The sequence below is a fragment of the Penicillium taxi genome (assembly GCF_028828555.1).
Source record: "Penicillium taxi strain IBT 34144 chromosome Unknown utg000002l_segment0_segment0, whole genome shotgun sequence".
Taxonomy (NCBI): Eukaryota; Fungi; Ascomycota; class Eurotiomycetes; order Eurotiales; family Aspergillaceae; genus Penicillium; species Penicillium taxi.
In genome coordinates this window covers 335443-351296 of record NW_026643204.1, presented here as the reverse complement: position 1 = coordinate 351296, position 15854 = coordinate 335443, and the positions used below count along the sequence as shown (strand labels likewise).

Below are 15854 nucleotides of genomic sequence, written 5' to 3'. Positions count from 1 at the left end.
ATCACTGCATCTTTTGAATATCCTTCTTATTTGACGATATTAGATGTCAATGAGTTTCTTGAATTCAAGATATTTGTAAGTGATGGTTTCAATGAGGAAGAGCTACGAAGAGCCGGTCTTGAGAGATAATACAGTGATCAATTCAAGATTGTAAGCAGTGTGAACCTTGTTGGGAGAAAACCTAATAGTTATCTTTAACCTGAGCTTCTTCTTGGCTTATATTCCAACTTTCTCTGTTACCCATTCAAAGATCTTTGCGAAAATCTGACGCTTAATAAAAAGAAGCAGCATCAGCTCCATATTATCATTGATCGTCGCAAAGGGATTGAATCCCAATCTCAATCTCAATCGATTGAGCCTCAATCAACTCTGCAATCTTCATCGCACAGGGAATCTCTACGAACGCTCTCAGCCATAGACCAGAATGAATCTATGACTACTCTACCAGATGAGGATGAGGATATACAATGGTACAATGGTAGAAGTGGGATAGTAGTATCGCCGCCGCCACCGCCGTCTACATCTTCAACTATTGAGCTTAACTATCCCATCATTTCTCCAGATACTCTCACTACTCCAGCTGTATCTAATGGCTCAGCCAAACGCGCGTGGCCAAGCCGTCAAAGCGAGCGGACTCTGAGAAGAAGAAGAAGATGTTGAGTTGCTTTAGATCTCATTGGTTTTCATATATGCCCGTCTATTTTTCTATATTTGCTTTAAAGGTGCTTAAATCAATGCAATTGAATGCGTTATTATACCTGATTACTAGTAAATCGTAATGGTGTTGGAGTTGGAGTTGGACTTGGTCGAATTTCAAGATTGGGATGACTTAACAGAATTAGGGCGATACAGGTAATAAAACATTCTGCCAGTCGTAAAATACGTATTATGTTTTATGTTTTTGGGATTTATTCGTTTTTGCGCTTATCGGCTTCCGTATACATAGTAATAGGTAGTTGGAAAAAAAAACTTTCCTCGGGGATGGCGCAAACACTTCCCCGAGAGGGCCTATAGGAATAAACTCATGACTCTGGGACGGTGAGTCTGTTACAGGACCCAGATGAATCCTGAGGGACCCTTAGGATGCCCAGGACCAGTTCCTATGTGAACACTCGCTTGAGCTGACGGCATTTCGTTCTCTGAATGCTGGTATGGATCAGCCGGAGAGAGTGTCGGTCAGTCAATCAGCAGGCGGTATATTCGTTGAATGGTAGAAGTCGATAAAGGCAGTAGACTTGCATCCTGGTCGGTGATCGGTGAGCGCACCAAAAGACTAGCCCATCCCCGTTCCCCGTTTGGAGACCAGGTGGTCTTCGCGGGTATAAAATGTATGCTGTTGACTGATCCTTGAAGCTCTCCTTCAAGGATTAATCACTGTACTGTTGTGAATATAATATACTGCTGGACCAGCTTCTGTACTCAAGGTCTTGTACGATTACTCTCTCAGTTTACGGATTCATAAAGTATACTGGAACTCAACCCTTACAGAGTTTCTCCAAATCCAGGGGACGTGGTAGAATTGCTGGCCGAAGAGACAATGCGCTCAAGCCATTTGAAGCGCGGGAGTTAATCCCAGAAGTCAGAGTTGCTTTCAGATAGCTCTGAAATTGGTGTCAGGGTGCGTATTAAAAATAGTCAGATAGGGAATGGGACAGAACCAGTTAGCTTTTAGACAGAGGACGAAGATTGAGATTACATAGCTACGTAACCTACTTCCAGACCTAAGTGTTCGATATTATTAGGAAGCATTAAACTAGGCCCTAGTCCTCTCCGAAAAAGAGATGGATTACTTTAGGTAGGAGGTGCGCAACACGTTTAGAGAGAAGTAGAGTCAATTCAACATATCTAGGCGTGACGCTACGACCATCTAGAGAGAATATTCATCAGAAAAGCATATTATCTTCGGTTTCAGTTAATAGACATAAATTTACGAGCGATGTTTCCTGTCCCTCAATCGACCGCGGAGCGTAAAGCCGAGTAATTTAAATAATTTAAATGTAGTAATAGCTTTTACCCAAGTAAATCAAACTTGCTATTTTTAACATCTTTCATTGTACCTAGTACGTAGAATTTGACCTTCCTGCTCCACTAACTTTGAGTGTTTCGCTCGCCTATGGAATACATCGTTATCCGTTTGGCAATTTTATGAACTATAACTAGTTCTTGCCGCAGCAGATGTTCATAAGCGAAGGGGACTACACACAAATTTGAGTTCAGCTAGAATACGACTATCGATTATAGAGTTAGTGGAATGGAATTACATAAATGATAATGGATTGCCGATAGATAAGCTTGTAGGGTCCATGGTTCCAATGATGCCAAGCAAGCCTCACTCAATATACGAGTGTTACCCCTGAATACTACCCCTAAATATTACCAAAGTCTCTGTAAGTAAATATCTTGCTAAGGTTTCACGTGTGGATGTGGAAGATCGCATGGCATCTTGGACCGGCTATAAGTAACCCTTACAGGCAAAATTTGGCGAGCCAAGGTCTGGTTATTCCCAGATCTTATATAGACAGGCGCAGTAGCACTTTAATATATACTCCGTCCTTCTATCTAGGTGCTATACACTCATTAGCCGATACGGCAACTTTCACTCGTTTTACCTGCGAAAGCACCTTGGTAGTAAGCTCAACACCATGGTTTTCCGGAATTGGTGGTCACTGGCCCTTGTAACTTTCCTCTGTCCACTCGTTGTCCAAGCTGAAGAAGTCGTCACTTGTTTGGACGTCCCTTCGCCGAATGTGGTAGTAAATCCTTCTTTTGAAAATGGCTTAAGTGCATGGTCATTTACTAGCCCTGGAGGTTCGGTCTCGATAAGCAACGCATACTCCAGCGACGGGTCCAATTCTCTGTGAGTGCTTTCCAAGCTTGCTTCAGACTCGAACAGTTTCCACTGACAATGCCAAGGCTCGTTCCTTCAAGCGCTTCATACCTCTTAATGGGACAGACTATCAGCAATCTGGAGGTTGGCCATGAATATGCCATCTCTATGGACTTCTTTGGCATAGTCTCCCAAGCGTACAGTATAACAGAGCAATGCGTTGTTTATCTTCACCATGATAGCTTGACCACAGCCAACTTGATTGGTAATTATGGAGTCAGACAGCTCAATAAAGCGACTACTGCTCCGATAACTTACAGTGGTACATATACACCAGTGTCTAGCAGCATGAATCTCAATCTTTATATATCCTGTACACCGTACAAATCTTCTCTGATTTTCAACGTATACGTCGACAACTTCAAAGTGGCTCGTGTTTCTCCGACACAATCGTGCACAACGACGACTCTCACGCCAACTCCTACGCCGACACCATCGGTCATAATCTCTTCGTCAGCTTCTGTGCCAGTCTCGTCTTCTGCACCAGTCTCGTCTTCTGTGCCAGTCTCGTCTTCTGCACCAGTCTCGTCTTCTGTGCCTGTCTCGTCTTCTGCACCAGTCTCGTCTTCTGTGCCTGTCTCGTCTTCTGCACCAGTCTCGTCTTCTGTGCCAGTCTCGTCTTCTGTGCCAGTCTCGTCTTCTGTGCCAGTCTCGTCTTCTGTGCCAGTCTCGTCTTCTGCACCAGTCTCGTCTTCTGCACCAGTCTCGTCTTCTGCACCAGTCTCGTCTTCTGCACCAGTCTCGTCTTCTGTGCCAGTCTCGTCTTCTACACCAGTCTTGTCTTCTGTGCCTGTCTCGTCTTCTGCACCAGTCTCGTCTTCTGCACCAGTCTCGTCTTCTGCACCAGTCTCGTCTTCTGCACCAGTCTCGTCTTCTGTGCCAGTCTCGTCTTCTGTGCCTGTCTCGTCTTCTGCACCAGTCTTGTCTTCTGTGCCAGTCTGGTCTTCTGTGCCAGTCTCGTCTTCTGCACCAGTCTCGTCTTCTGCACCAGTCTTGTCTTCTGTGCCTGTCTCGTCTTCTGTGCCAGTCTCGTCTTCTGCACCAGTCCCGTCTTCTGTGCCTGTCTCGTCTTCTGTGCCAGTCTCGTCTTCTGTGCCAGTCTCGTCTTCTGCACCAGTCTCGTCTTCTGTGCCAGTCTCGTCTTCTGTGCCAGTCTTGTCTTCTGTGCCAGTCTCTTCTATTGCGGCCTCTTCAAGCCGCATTCTGACACAGACTCAAACCTCTGTTACAATTACTAGTCAAGTCATCACTCGCACACAAAGCACTACTCCAAGTAGATCAACAACGTTGATCAAGAATTCTTCTTCATCAGCCTCTGGGGCACCGATCTCTTCTTCTGCTGAATCTTCAAGCCCGATTGTTCTACCTAGCTCAGTTACTAGCATTCAGCTGATCCCATCTTCAAGCTTCACACCTCAGTCTAGCTCGTCTATGAATATACCAGAAACTTCACCTCTGAGTTCAGTTGCTGTTGGCTCGTCAGGCACACTCACAGCCTCCGGTAGTGCCACTCTGTCTGGTAGTGCCACTCTGTCTGGTAGTGCCACTCTGTCTGGTAGTGTCACTCTGTCTAGCAGTACCACTCTGTCTAGCAGTACCACTCTGTCTGACAGTGCCACTCTGTCTGGTAGTGTCACTCTGTCTAGCAGTGCCACTCTGTCTAGCAGTACCACTCTGTCTAGCAGTACCACTCTGTCTGACAGTGCCACTCTGTCTGGTAGTGCCACTCCGTCAGATAGTTTGCAGTTGACGACTTCCACTGTTCTGACGACCCAAATTGCTACTATAACTGCCTGCCCATCTTCAGTAACTGACTGCCCTGCAAGGTCGAAGACAACCTATACCACCACTGAGATAATTGTACTGTCAACAACCATCTGTCCAGTGACTGCAACGGAGACCGCTACCATAAGTGAGGCTACGACAACAGCTACTTTAGCTTCCTCATCCACCGATCTATACACTACATCGACTTTGTTCACTACCCGTACGGCTGCCGTGACTGCTTGCCCATCTGGCGTGGATGACTGCCCAGCATCTTTAAAGACAACTTCCATGACCACGGAGACAATTTTGCTGACGACAACTATCTGCCCGGTGACAGCAAATGAGCTTGCCGGATTTCCTACTACTGCAACTGTGATGCCTACTCTGACTCGATCGGCCGCTCACACTACCGACCTGACTACGTCAACTGTTTTCTCGACTCATACTGCTACTGTGACTGCTTGCCCATCCGGCATTCATGACTGTCCAGCATCTCTGAAGTCAGCTTTCGTAACTACCGAGATAGTACCAGTCTCAAATACTGTCTTCTCAGTGGTCGAGAGCTCTATCGCTTCAACATTATCTTTGGACTCCTATTCTTCCATCGCCACTTCTATTGACACTGTTGATGTTGCTGCTACCGCTACTGGCGAGGAAGAGGTTACTACGAAGATCATTCCTGGAGAGAGTACCTCCGCAACTCTCCACAGACCTAGTGCGCCTGCAAGGGGAGCTAGTAGCCTGGGAATTTCCACACCTGTTTACTCAACTATGATTACTAACTCTCCTATTGCCTTCACACAATCGGCTACTAGTACCGGTCCTATCGCTCCTTCGTGGACTGGCGGTGCTGGTTTTACTCGGCCTGCCAATCTCGTTCAAATGCTCACCGGGCTTGCCTTGAGCTGTCTGGTTTTCTTTCTTTAATTAAATTCTTCCTATATTTTTTCGAGACTATATCTAGAACTCCTGGAATCAGAGGAGCTTCTCTCACGTTTTCTTCTCTCCATACATATCTTTTTATCATCACCACTTCTTCTTACGAGCATGTGTATCCTCTCTCTATAGTATCTGATAGTCAAGATTATAAAGTAGTATGATGATAAATTGTCTCCAACTTCCAGAATCTAAACAAACCGTGTTTATTTCTAATTAGAATTTATTGAATTAACCTATTGCAATGCAGGAGAATTATAATAGAGACGAAAGGTACATTTTCTGGTCTCAGTATCTCATTTCTCTCTAAACATACTATGTATCTAGTAAGTTCATTGCCTTGACTGAATTTGTATAGGAATAATCTTAATCCTACTAGAGTCCGAACCTTCATGTCGGGAAATAGACGAAATTTTTGAACCAGCCTTGGACAGTAAATCAATAAATGCCTGACCATCATCCAATGTTCCCTCCGGAATATCGAATATCGGATGAATGGGACGAAGCTATTCAAATATAAATACTCGAGATTATTCTCCACAACCTTTACGAATATGGCCGAGAATCTCTATATATGCGTCATCTAGCCAGTCGTTAAGAACTCGAAAAATACAGTACATCAGCGCCCCGTTCCGGGTGAGCCCTGTTAATATATAATACCTAGGTATAGAGGTAGGGCTGAGAAGTTCGATCTATATATTTTATAGTGCTTCAAATATACTACATTTGACTTTTACAACTAGTTAACTTATATAATACCCCTTGGAAGAATAACTTTCAAGGCTTGCTCCTCACCACCTGCTAGAAGGGACCAAAGATTGGGACTTGGATGTTGATTTCCCCATCATTTTCGCTTTCCCGACAGCTTTTGATGTATCCATCCGAAATCATATCCAAATTAGCATATCACCAAACGATTACCTTTGTACGGTTGAAGGCAGTTGATTTATCCGGTACGGTTTTCAGTATCTCATGTAGAGATTTATCAGGTGTCCCAGATGCAAAGCTGAGTGGCTTTGAGAAGTATATTGGCTCGAAAAGGTCATACTGGCCAAAGTAATCAGGTCAATGTGACATGGGCACGAGGAAATAGTCAAATAAGTCTTTGTAAAGCAAGTTTGTTCTGCTGTTCTATAGTACCATACCAAGGTAGATGTGGGTGTATGGTTGATGGTGGTTTCGGGCTTTATTTTCTTGTAGAGATGAATAATTATATACCAGTTGTGAGAGCAATGGTGTTACCGCCGGTGTACTATCCAATGTTAACGTCAATTGATAGAATCTTGATTCATTTATTTCATGTGTAGAATAACACTAAGAATTCATGTTGAATGAAAGAATGGAGGATTGTGTTTATTGAACCAAGAGCGATGGATTTTACCTACTCCCTGTCCACTTGGGTAGTCCTTTCCAATTTCCGTTGTTCAATCTCCAAACATCATCCATTTCATTTTTCTCACAACTTCACAATTTGCTTCATCTCTTCAAAAATCTCCAGTTGCTCTGCAATCATGGATCCAGCGAAGAGTCTCCCTCGACTGACAACTAACTTGACGAACCTCCCCTTGGCTAAGATCCCTGAGACAGGCAACATACTGCGACCAAGCCCGCTGCCTTCGTTGTTTCCTCGAGACCAGCACAATGAGAATATTGCTCACTTCACTCGTTATATTGCAGACCCTCAGCTGCTGTGTGCGACTCCCGACAGTGTCGTCTCACCGATCACAAAAACGAAGTCTGCCTACTATGAGGAGGCTTTTTCAACCCGTGGCTCCTACAACTCTCCCCAGGGCCAGGTTGCACGTGATGCAGTAGTAGTGGCGGAACTGAAAACAAACAGCAAAGTCAGTCTCAAGCTTCCCTTCCTCTTTCACTGCTCACATATCTGACACTCACCGTTCACTCCAGGTCAAAGAGAATGAACTCAAGCTCCTCGGTGATCTGATGTTTCGTCTGGCCCAGATCTATCAGCGGCCTGAAGCATCCATTTTGGTCACCGTTCAGCAGAATGTCTTGCTGTTTTATGGCACCACTACAAATGCCGCTTATCTGTTGAAGATCTCTGCCATTCCCAGTTTCATTGCCCCGATCACCAACCTTCGCAACACTAGCCTTCTTCAGAGCGCTCTGCAAGACTTGCTCTCTATTCCACCTAGCAACGGTATCGTCATCTATACCGCAGTACCCGAGGACAATCTGGGGTTTGGTGGATCTACCGCTGGTGCTCTGATCTCAAGACTGGACTGCAGCTATCAAGATGCAAATGTGGGTCTATTCAAGACCATCTCTCGCTCCGTGTCCCGGCGTATGAAGTCGAGTAGTGAGGGTAGCGCTCCGCCCTCTCTAAACTCGATTGATACGGACAACTCACCATCTGTGCTTGAAGATGCTGCTCGATCTTCACTCTTGGATGAGAGGCTTGGCGAGGCAATGGATGTGTACAATGGACAATCTTTCGGACGAGAGACTTTTCGAAATCTTGTGCGCCGTCATCTAAAGGGAGGTGTGCTTAGAGACAAAGCCAAAGTGAAGGACGAAGAGCAAACCCAGGACAAGGATACGAAGGACCTGGGGCCGTTGTCTAAGACACAGATACTGACCGAGGAGCACAAGGCCGAGTCGGTTTAATTATGGATTACGAAGCGTATGGGCATTGAGTTTATTCCACGAATTATGACATTAAAGGAGACCTAGCAATCGTTCAGTTCTTATCCTAACAATGGATATCTTTGTATTCTTTAATGTTATACTTGGCCATGGACCAATAGGCAGACCCTAAGGAGTGGAGTCTCTGACACCGAAACACCCGTTCATTTCTATCTTCACTATTCATTCAGTTCTGCGGAGTAATCCGTACCAGTCAATTATACTTCTTCTGAATCCTTTAACCAGAGGAAGGCAACATGGATACATCCTCTATATCACAGAAAAGTTACAGTCAGGCGAAAGAGGTTCCAGGCAACCTGTTCGACGCACCTGAAGGTTCAGCCTTGATTCGTATGTGGATGTCCCTTCAGGCACTAAAGGGTTGAAGCTAATAAATCATAGATGCTTGCAACTCTCGCGGGATATGGGGAAGTGGCATTGCAAAAGAATTCAAAGAAAGGGTTGGTTGAGCGCCAATACCATCCATGTCGAGTTCTACTGACTTTCGCAAATACGCAAGTATCCCACCGCATATGGAATCTATCGGAACCACTGTCTGGGACATATACGCAACCGTACCATTCATGACGTGGTCAACTTGAAGGCTGAGAACAATAACGAGAGCGACAACTTAATCTCTGTTCGACGCCCCGTTGGCACAGCTCTGATTATCCCTCCCCAGACACTGGACAGACGATATGGTGGAAAAGGACATTGGGTGATCTGTCTATTCACGTCGTTCGACTATGGCAAGCGAGCTGATCCGCCTGATCTGATTGTCAACAGCACTTACGCTGCACTCCATCACTTGAAAATACAGCTCAATACCCTTGAAGAGCGGAATTTTTATCTTGAAGAAGCCACCCCTGGACAATTAATGGCCTGTCGTTTCAATTCTGGCCTTTTCGGGGTTTTTTGGGAGAGAACTAGACGCCTTTTAGAAAAAGTTGACCTTGATGTGGCTGTTGTATATTGATCCCAGCCCAGCAGCCCTAACGGCGAGTTCACAGCCTATGAGTATAAGACATTCATATGGCTAGTATTAATTCTATAATAAATGCTTCCATCAAGTTTATATCGAATGGTTTAAGAATGTGTACTCGTTCAAGTTTCGTGTCCGAGTCACCTGATGACGCGTCTCCCATCGCGCCCGCGTTTCTTATCTTCAACCTCCCATCAGCAACCTGCAACACCATCGATCCCAATATGGTTGGTGAAGCCCAAAATACGCAAAAGCGCCGTCGACTCCCGTTCAAACCTCCCAGTCGCACCGCCTCAGCAGGGTCATCGGTATCACCAATCACCGCAAACATTAAGGGCAAGGGAAAGGCCAAGGCCAAACAGAATACACAACCAACAAAATCCTCATCAAAGTCACTCTCCAAACCTGCCAACGCCCCAAATCGCTTCAAGCGTTCTCGTGACCAATCTGAATCCGAATCCGAATCAGCAACACCACGCCCCGAATCCCCCAGAATATTACCTGCTACTCCATCCGAGTTGGCTTCGGACGATGAGGCCGAAGCTTCAAATAATGGCCGCGAACGCTCACCATCGCAAGAGGCAGACTACATTCTTGCAGAAATCATTACAAAAAATACACAGGAAGATGTAGCGTTGGAGGAGCCGGCAATACCTCCCAAGTTGATCACCAAACTGCTGCATCATCATTTCCAGAATGAAAAGACGAGGATCTCGAAGGATGCCGATGCTGTGATGGGGAAATACATTGATATCTTCGTGAGAGAGGCTATTGCTCGTGCAGCGCTTGAGAGGAATCTCGCGAATGGGAAAACGGGCAAGAAGGGTCTCGTGGATAATTTTCTAGAGGTATGTCTTACACTCCAAGCTCATTGCATTAGATCGCTAATACTAGGATAGGTCGAAGATCTCGAAATGCTGACACCGCAGCTTATCATGGACTTCTAAGGCGTGCATGAATAAAGAAATGTGCAACGATACGGCGATACGGCGTTGGGCCTTTATATCATGCTCTTCTTTCGGAATACCCTTTTGTACCAAACACTTCCCATCCTCATGAAAAATCCTCAATGTACGAGACTCGCAACATTGTAATATCTCGTGGATTGCGATATGCTGGAGGCTTGCCCAGCGAATGATCCTCCGTAAAGGGCGGGATAGTGCCGAAGCCGTTGGCGTTATGAAGCATTGCTATATCGTGATTGACTCTTTGCGATACCCATGGATTCGCTTTATACGCCAGTCTTTTCTTACTGAAACGCGCGACATCTACTGGGAGTCGGTTTTGTTCTGGGAGATGACCTAGTGTCGCATCGTAGTCTGCGTTGGCGATGTCGAAAACGATGTAGATGCGTGTTGGCCAGTTTTGAACCGCGAGCAATCGTGTCTCAATTCCTTCTGCTCTCATGTTGCTTTTCTTCAAGAGTCGAAGGGCCAGGGGTACCATATCTTGCGGTGAATCGCGCGCTTTGGATATTAGTGTGCTTCTTTGTGAGACAATCACCAACACTCGAAGTGGGCTTGTTGCCATGATCTTTCAATTGCAGGCTTTCCAAGGATTATTCTTTATGCGAATTTGAAAGGGAGATCGCAGTTAGGGTAGAAGGGAATAAGGAATAGCTACGGTTTACATAGTTAGTGACTGAATCGATGGCAAACTGAACCTGAAGTCAAGAAGTTGCCAGACATTCATCCGATATTTCAATTATCCACGTCGCCATCTCGGACATGGACGGGATTAGAGTCCAATTTCAAATATGTACGACAACCAGGCACAAATATTGAATCATTGAATCAGTAAATCAGCGATTCCGGATATCTAAACATCAAGAGAATTAAACCCAGCACGACATATTTTAAATCGAAGTTGAGTCCAGTTGGAAAATCAGGTGAAGAATGTTTGGGCAAAGATAAGGATCCAAAAGCGGTCTGCGTCTTTTCGTGTCTTTCCCTCCTCAACGCGTCGATCTGAACAACACACCATGAACGATGCGACCACTTCCCTGCTCACCGAGCATTTCAGCTACACGCCCTTGGTGAGTCGCTCTTTGAGACCTTGCGCTTCCTGCGAGCAAAAAAAACAGCTAGCTCATTGGTCAATTTTATGGCGTAGTCTCTCATAGATGATATTATCAACTCGATCAATAACCTGATTTATCAAGCCATTTCAAGCTTGGAGTCGGGCTTGTTGAATACTCCACCCGATCGCTTGGGCTTTGCGCACGCCAGCAATGGTTCCACCATCCCAGATACGGATGAGGATGGCAACGTTGTTTACCCCGAGGCGAAGCTCGAGATTGAGAATGGCCTGCACCAGCTGGAAACTCTCCTAGAGGCCAATGCGGACAAGGCTTTTGATAAATTTGAGATCTATGTGCTGAGAAATATTCTCACTGTGCCCGAGGACTTACTGCCATGGGTTAGGCTCAAGCATTACGAGGTAAATGGTGATGTCTATTTGATGTTTGTACGGTTGGAATTGACTTTACTGTTTTGGTTTTGTAGGGAATCTCATTTGAAACATCCCCCGATGCACCCACGCCGGAAACTATTCATGCGCTGCGTAAGAAACTACTTGAGACTCGGAAGTTGAATCGGTCTCTGGAGGAGGAACGTGCTCGAAATGATGCTGTGATCTCTCAACTGAGGTCTGTCCTGTCCACCGTTGAAACCACCAAAACAGACGGCGCTACCCAGGAGACCAGCTCTGCAGAAACTCTGGATTTGTCCTTCCTGACCTCGAGCCCAGCTGCACGTCAACTCCGTATTGGAGCCGATGCTGGATCAAATGTCAAGCACACCCCGCTCACGACAAATACGACGTTTATTCTTTCACAACTCCCCGCATTGCAAGCAACCCTTCTCAACATTCGGCCGAAGTTGGCATCATTACCAAATTCTACGGTCGCAATCGAGACAAAAACTAAGCGCAATGAACGGCAGGAATACATCGAAAGTCGGATCAAGCTACACCTTGAGCGGGCTGGACAGCTTGCCATGGGTGATGATGGCAACTCGGTTGTCGCAGGTCGTCGCATTGACATTTCCGAGGCCCAGGCCCTGGAACACGTGGCCAGCATGTTCACCCAGGAGAAACGATCCTAAATAGTGATACAACTGCGCTCTTAAGGAAATGTGTTTAAATTTGAAGTTGACATATTTCTACGAAGACCATGATACGGTCCATGTCTCCTGATTCTTGCGGAAGGGGACAACGTCAGTTGTCTCAGACTGCAGGATCTGTGCAATCTTCTCGCCCTTCTTCTCCAGGGTGATGAATTCTTTCTTCTCATCACCAATTCCATAGAATGCCCGACCGAACCTGCTCATGAATCCCTCAAAAAGCTCCGGGGTAATGTCGTTTTCCTTCAGAACGCCGTTCTCGCAGGCCTGCTCAAAGGAATCGAGGACAACCTGGGTTGTGTACGGCTGAGTGAACACACCGGCGGCGATTTTCTCCCCACCGCGCTTAGAAGCTGCGGGATGTGGTGCGCTGTCAGATCCGAAGAAGAACTTGGGATTGCCCGAGGCTGCCGCCCGAAGAAGAGCGTCGCGGTCGGCAGGAGTCTTAGCGACAGGCTTGCAGAAGCAGAATGGGTCTCCCGCCCAAGAGTCGATGATGATGGACAGATGGTGGGCAGTAATTGTACCGGCAACGGTAGGGCCACACTTCTTGACAGCCTCCACAGCTGCGGCAGTGGTGCAGTGCTCCAGGATGATACGGAGCTTGGGGAACTTGGCGTGGAGGTCAAGCAGAGTTGGCAGGAATCTTTCCTCGGCTGATAAGACAGTCACATCCCCAATGGAAGGGCACTCGCCGTGTAGGTTCAGAATCAGGTCCTGACGTTCCATCTCAGCAAAGACGGGATAGAATTGGTCGTAATCGACAACGCCCGAGCTCGAGTTTGTCGTCACACCAGCCGGGTAGCTCTTGACACCAGTGATGCCACGCTTCTTGGCATCAATGATTGTCTCTGGGGTGATTGTCTCGTGCAGGTACAGCGACATGAGATAGTTGACATTGGGCTCAATGGCCTGCAGGCGCTTCTGGTAGTCGAGGGCACGGTCAACAGTGGTGATGGGTGGTACCAGGTTGGGCTATGAATATTGTTACAACATTGTTCTTATAATTGCATGAATCTGAATTCAATTGACTGTCAAATGTCCCTTACCATGACAAAGACAGTGTTCACTCCACCCTGACGGATGGTGGGAGTCACCAACTCCATCATCGGACCGTCACGTAGGTGGACTAGCCATCGTCAATATTTGTTTTTTTTTTTTCAATCTTCGGTCTGATAGTACATACCATGAAAGTCAGCGGACGCGGGGAGCTTAGCCCCTTGCAACTTAGACAAAGGCATTGTGATGGTCTAGATCAATGAAGAAACAAGCCAAGATGCTGATGATTCCCCGCCAAATTTTCTGGTTCTGCCGGGCGGTGAATCGTTTCCCCGCGATACACCGCATTTTAGCCATTGCTCTATCGAATTGACTAGACTCGGATGCCAGGATTTGATAATGAACGATCTTACACAGTACATGTAGATTTGAAGAACCAGATGGTAATGGACGAGATTTCCTTCCAAAGCCGAAACACGATCGTCCTCATGTCACAATCCAATGCCGGGCGCTTCGCTGCGGCCTATCAAAAGCTAGAATCACTCTGACAATTCAGAAAGAGGCTTTTCATAAGCACGAATGAGAGTCTACACTTCTAAATAACAGCCAAAAACTACTGACGATCATTCAGCTGCTTCTAAAATTAATTTCATTAGCGCTTTGCTATCCAATCTTCCTGCCAAGTCTGCAGGCTGGCGCCCGACTTTTGTCAAACACTCCAGCCTTATGGTTGTACTACGCTGTGTTTCCCCCACAGCCCTGGGAATTTAACTTCTGCAGCTATGCAGCTATGCGAATCAGTCTTCGTTAAATTCGTTCATCCTGTAACTCGTTCTCCTGGCTAGCTACCTGCAGATGACCCCCTATCCTGTTCCTCGGATACGCGCCCATGTCCTCACGATAGGAAAGCGCTCGCCAAAAATGATGTGAATTGACAAAAAAGAGAAAAAACCGAGATATTAAGTTTGTAATACATATTAAATCTCTATGCAGTCTCAGACTGGACTAGGGCTATATCTATATCTTTACCCCGACGCCGTTGTTTTCAAGGTCATCTCTGTCTTTCTTTCACCCCCAGCGAGGGTCTTTCGACTCTCTTTCTATCTTTTCAAATTCTAGCTCTAAGTGATTCTTGCCGGCAAGATACTAGGCTCTAATTTACTTTACATTCTATTTCCCCCAAATTTCAACCAGATTCAAACATGAGTTCCAACTCATCAATTCTAGGATCAGGACATGCCTACTCATCCGATAGAGACGAGGCAGATTTCTTGAAACGTAGCCGTGCTCTACAATGGCCGAGACTGGGCCTCTCATTTCTGATCCTCGCCGGGTCAGCTGCCCTGATTGCGTGTGAAGCTGTGCCCTTGCACCACTACAAGACCACGTCACAATGGGAAAGTACCGGGCTTGCTCTATGGCCGCAGAACTTTGATCTCCGACCAACTGTGGCAGGACTTTCAATAGGCTGCGTCATTGGATTTCTGAATTTGATATACGTTGTTGCAGCTCTACTTCCATCGGTAAGCGATTTCTCCTATACGTTCATTTTGGCAGATTGAGCTAATCCATTACTCTGACAGCCCCATTCAAACATCAATTTGCTTAATGCATACGCATCTGCCTCCGCTTTTGCTGGGCTCATCGCATCACTTGTCGGTATCTTGTTCACCCTTTACTTGCCTTCTTCTACCTACCCAATCGGTTTCACCGAGAACGAAACTCTCCACACTTGGACTTGCAAATGGAAGAGTTCCTCTGAAGATGTCTCATCTCCTATCTACTTTTCTCGTGACTGTATTGAAAGCCGTGCGGGATTCGCTCTGCTCTATGTGCTCCTTGCTCTAGAGATTCTCATGGGCATCACCGCGGCGGTTGGTACCTGGCTGCAAAGGGATGTCTCACGTCGGCGAGAAGAACAGGCACAGTTGGAAAGACTGGAAATTACCTCGAAGCAGGTATATCGAAACTGAGTATTCGTCATTATGATCCTGGTACTTGGGTCTGTTGAGACGAGAAATGTTTTATTAGGTGTTGTTGAACAACAGCTTCCATTTTCCCAATAAGTGCGATTATTCCCTGGGTATTTCATCATTCATTCTGGACATAGGAGTCGAGTTAAAATATGTTAGTGGCTAGACCATTCTGAGTTCCTGTAACTATCTTCTTTCTTGTCCAGATCGGTAACTGCTGATTTGATCTCTCAATTCACAGCCTAAGCCCCCAAGGCTGTCTCAACTGGTACCAACTCATTTCGACAGAAGCTTCCTGCCCTGAGTCCAAATTATACGATACATTTACCATTACCAAAGGTACTGGGTCAAATCATGTCTATTCTTTCGTAGGTGAACTCATTCTCTAAGCATGAAGAGATCAGAACTTGGCTGGTTTCACAACAAAGATTGTTAGGTGTTAAATCGTAGGTAGCTGGAGTGCATCAGAAGTCCCGTGTCTTTAATACCGACGAGTTGGATTTGTGGTAGGATCACTTCAAGCAAGTTTCGGGGATTACTTG

General features: G+C 46.1%; 8 protein-coding genes across 8 annotated transcripts; 6 read left to right on the top strand and 2 right to left on the bottom strand.

Moving 5' to 3' along the window:
* Positions 1-2642: 2642 nt before the first annotated feature.
* Positions 2643-5581, top strand: N7495_002059 (uncharacterized protein; the record flags this gene model as incomplete). The annotated part of the gene is made up of 3 exons (XM_057204729.1): positions 2643-2781; positions 2874-4044; positions 4501-5581. The coding sequence occupies 3 exons, from the start codon at positions 2643-2645 to the stop codon at positions 5579-5581; spliced, it is 2391 nt and encodes a 796-aa protein (XP_057065336.1).
* A 1520-nt stretch (positions 5582-7101) lies between these two features.
* N7495_002058 (MIF domain protein) lies at positions 7102-8218 on the top strand (the record flags this gene model as incomplete). The annotated part of the gene is made up of 2 exons (XM_057204728.1): positions 7102-7434; positions 7499-8218. The coding sequence occupies 2 exons, from the start codon at positions 7102-7104 to the stop codon at positions 8216-8218; spliced, it is 1053 nt and encodes a 350-aa protein (XP_057065335.1).
* Positions 8219-8493: 275 nt separating this feature from the next.
* Positions 8494-9212, top strand: N7495_002057 (uncharacterized protein; the record flags this gene model as incomplete). Its single annotated transcript, XM_057204727.1, has 3 exons — positions 8494-8587; positions 8639-8697; positions 8757-9212. The coding sequence occupies 3 exons, from the start codon at positions 8494-8496 to the stop codon at positions 9210-9212; spliced, it is 609 nt and encodes a 202-aa protein (XP_057065334.1).
* A 116-nt stretch (positions 9213-9328) lies between these two features.
* N7495_002056 (CENP-X/MHF2 family protein) lies at positions 9329-10165 on the top strand (the record flags this gene model as incomplete). The annotated part of the gene is made up of 2 exons (XM_057204726.1): positions 9329-10066; positions 10118-10165. The coding sequence occupies 2 exons, from the start codon at positions 9329-9331 to the stop codon at positions 10163-10165; spliced, it is 786 nt and encodes a 261-aa protein (XP_057065333.1).
* Positions 10166-10271: 106 nt separating this feature from the next.
* On the bottom strand, positions 10272-10748 carry N7495_002055 (uncharacterized protein; the record flags this gene model as incomplete). Its single annotated transcript, XM_057204725.1, has 1 exon — positions 10272-10748. The coding sequence occupies one exon, from the start codon at positions 10746-10748 to the stop codon at positions 10272-10274; it is 477 nt and encodes a 158-aa protein (XP_057065332.1).
* Positions 10749-11199: 451 nt separating this feature from the next.
* On the top strand, positions 11200-12322 carry N7495_002054 (MIND complex subunit MTW1; the record flags this gene model as incomplete). Its single annotated transcript, XM_057204724.1, has 3 exons — positions 11200-11253; positions 11331-11657; positions 11723-12322. 3 exons carry the CDS (start codon positions 11200-11202, stop codon positions 12320-12322), a joined length of 981 nt encoding a protein of 326 aa, XP_057065331.1.
* A 57-nt stretch (positions 12323-12379) lies between these two features.
* Positions 12380-13581, bottom strand: N7495_002053 (dihydroorotase; the record flags this gene model as incomplete). The annotated part of the gene is made up of 3 exons (XM_057204723.1): positions 12380-13315; positions 13390-13469; positions 13527-13581. 3 exons carry the CDS (start codon positions 13579-13581, stop codon positions 12380-12382), a joined length of 1071 nt encoding a protein of 356 aa, XP_057065330.1.
* Positions 13582-14541: 960 nt separating this feature from the next.
* Positions 14542-15312, top strand: N7495_002052 (uncharacterized protein; the record flags this gene model as incomplete). The annotated part of the gene is made up of 2 exons (XM_057204722.1): positions 14542-14862; positions 14923-15312. The coding sequence occupies 2 exons, from the start codon at positions 14542-14544 to the stop codon at positions 15310-15312; spliced, it is 711 nt and encodes a 236-aa protein (XP_057065329.1).
* Positions 15313-15854: the final 542 nt, after the last annotated feature.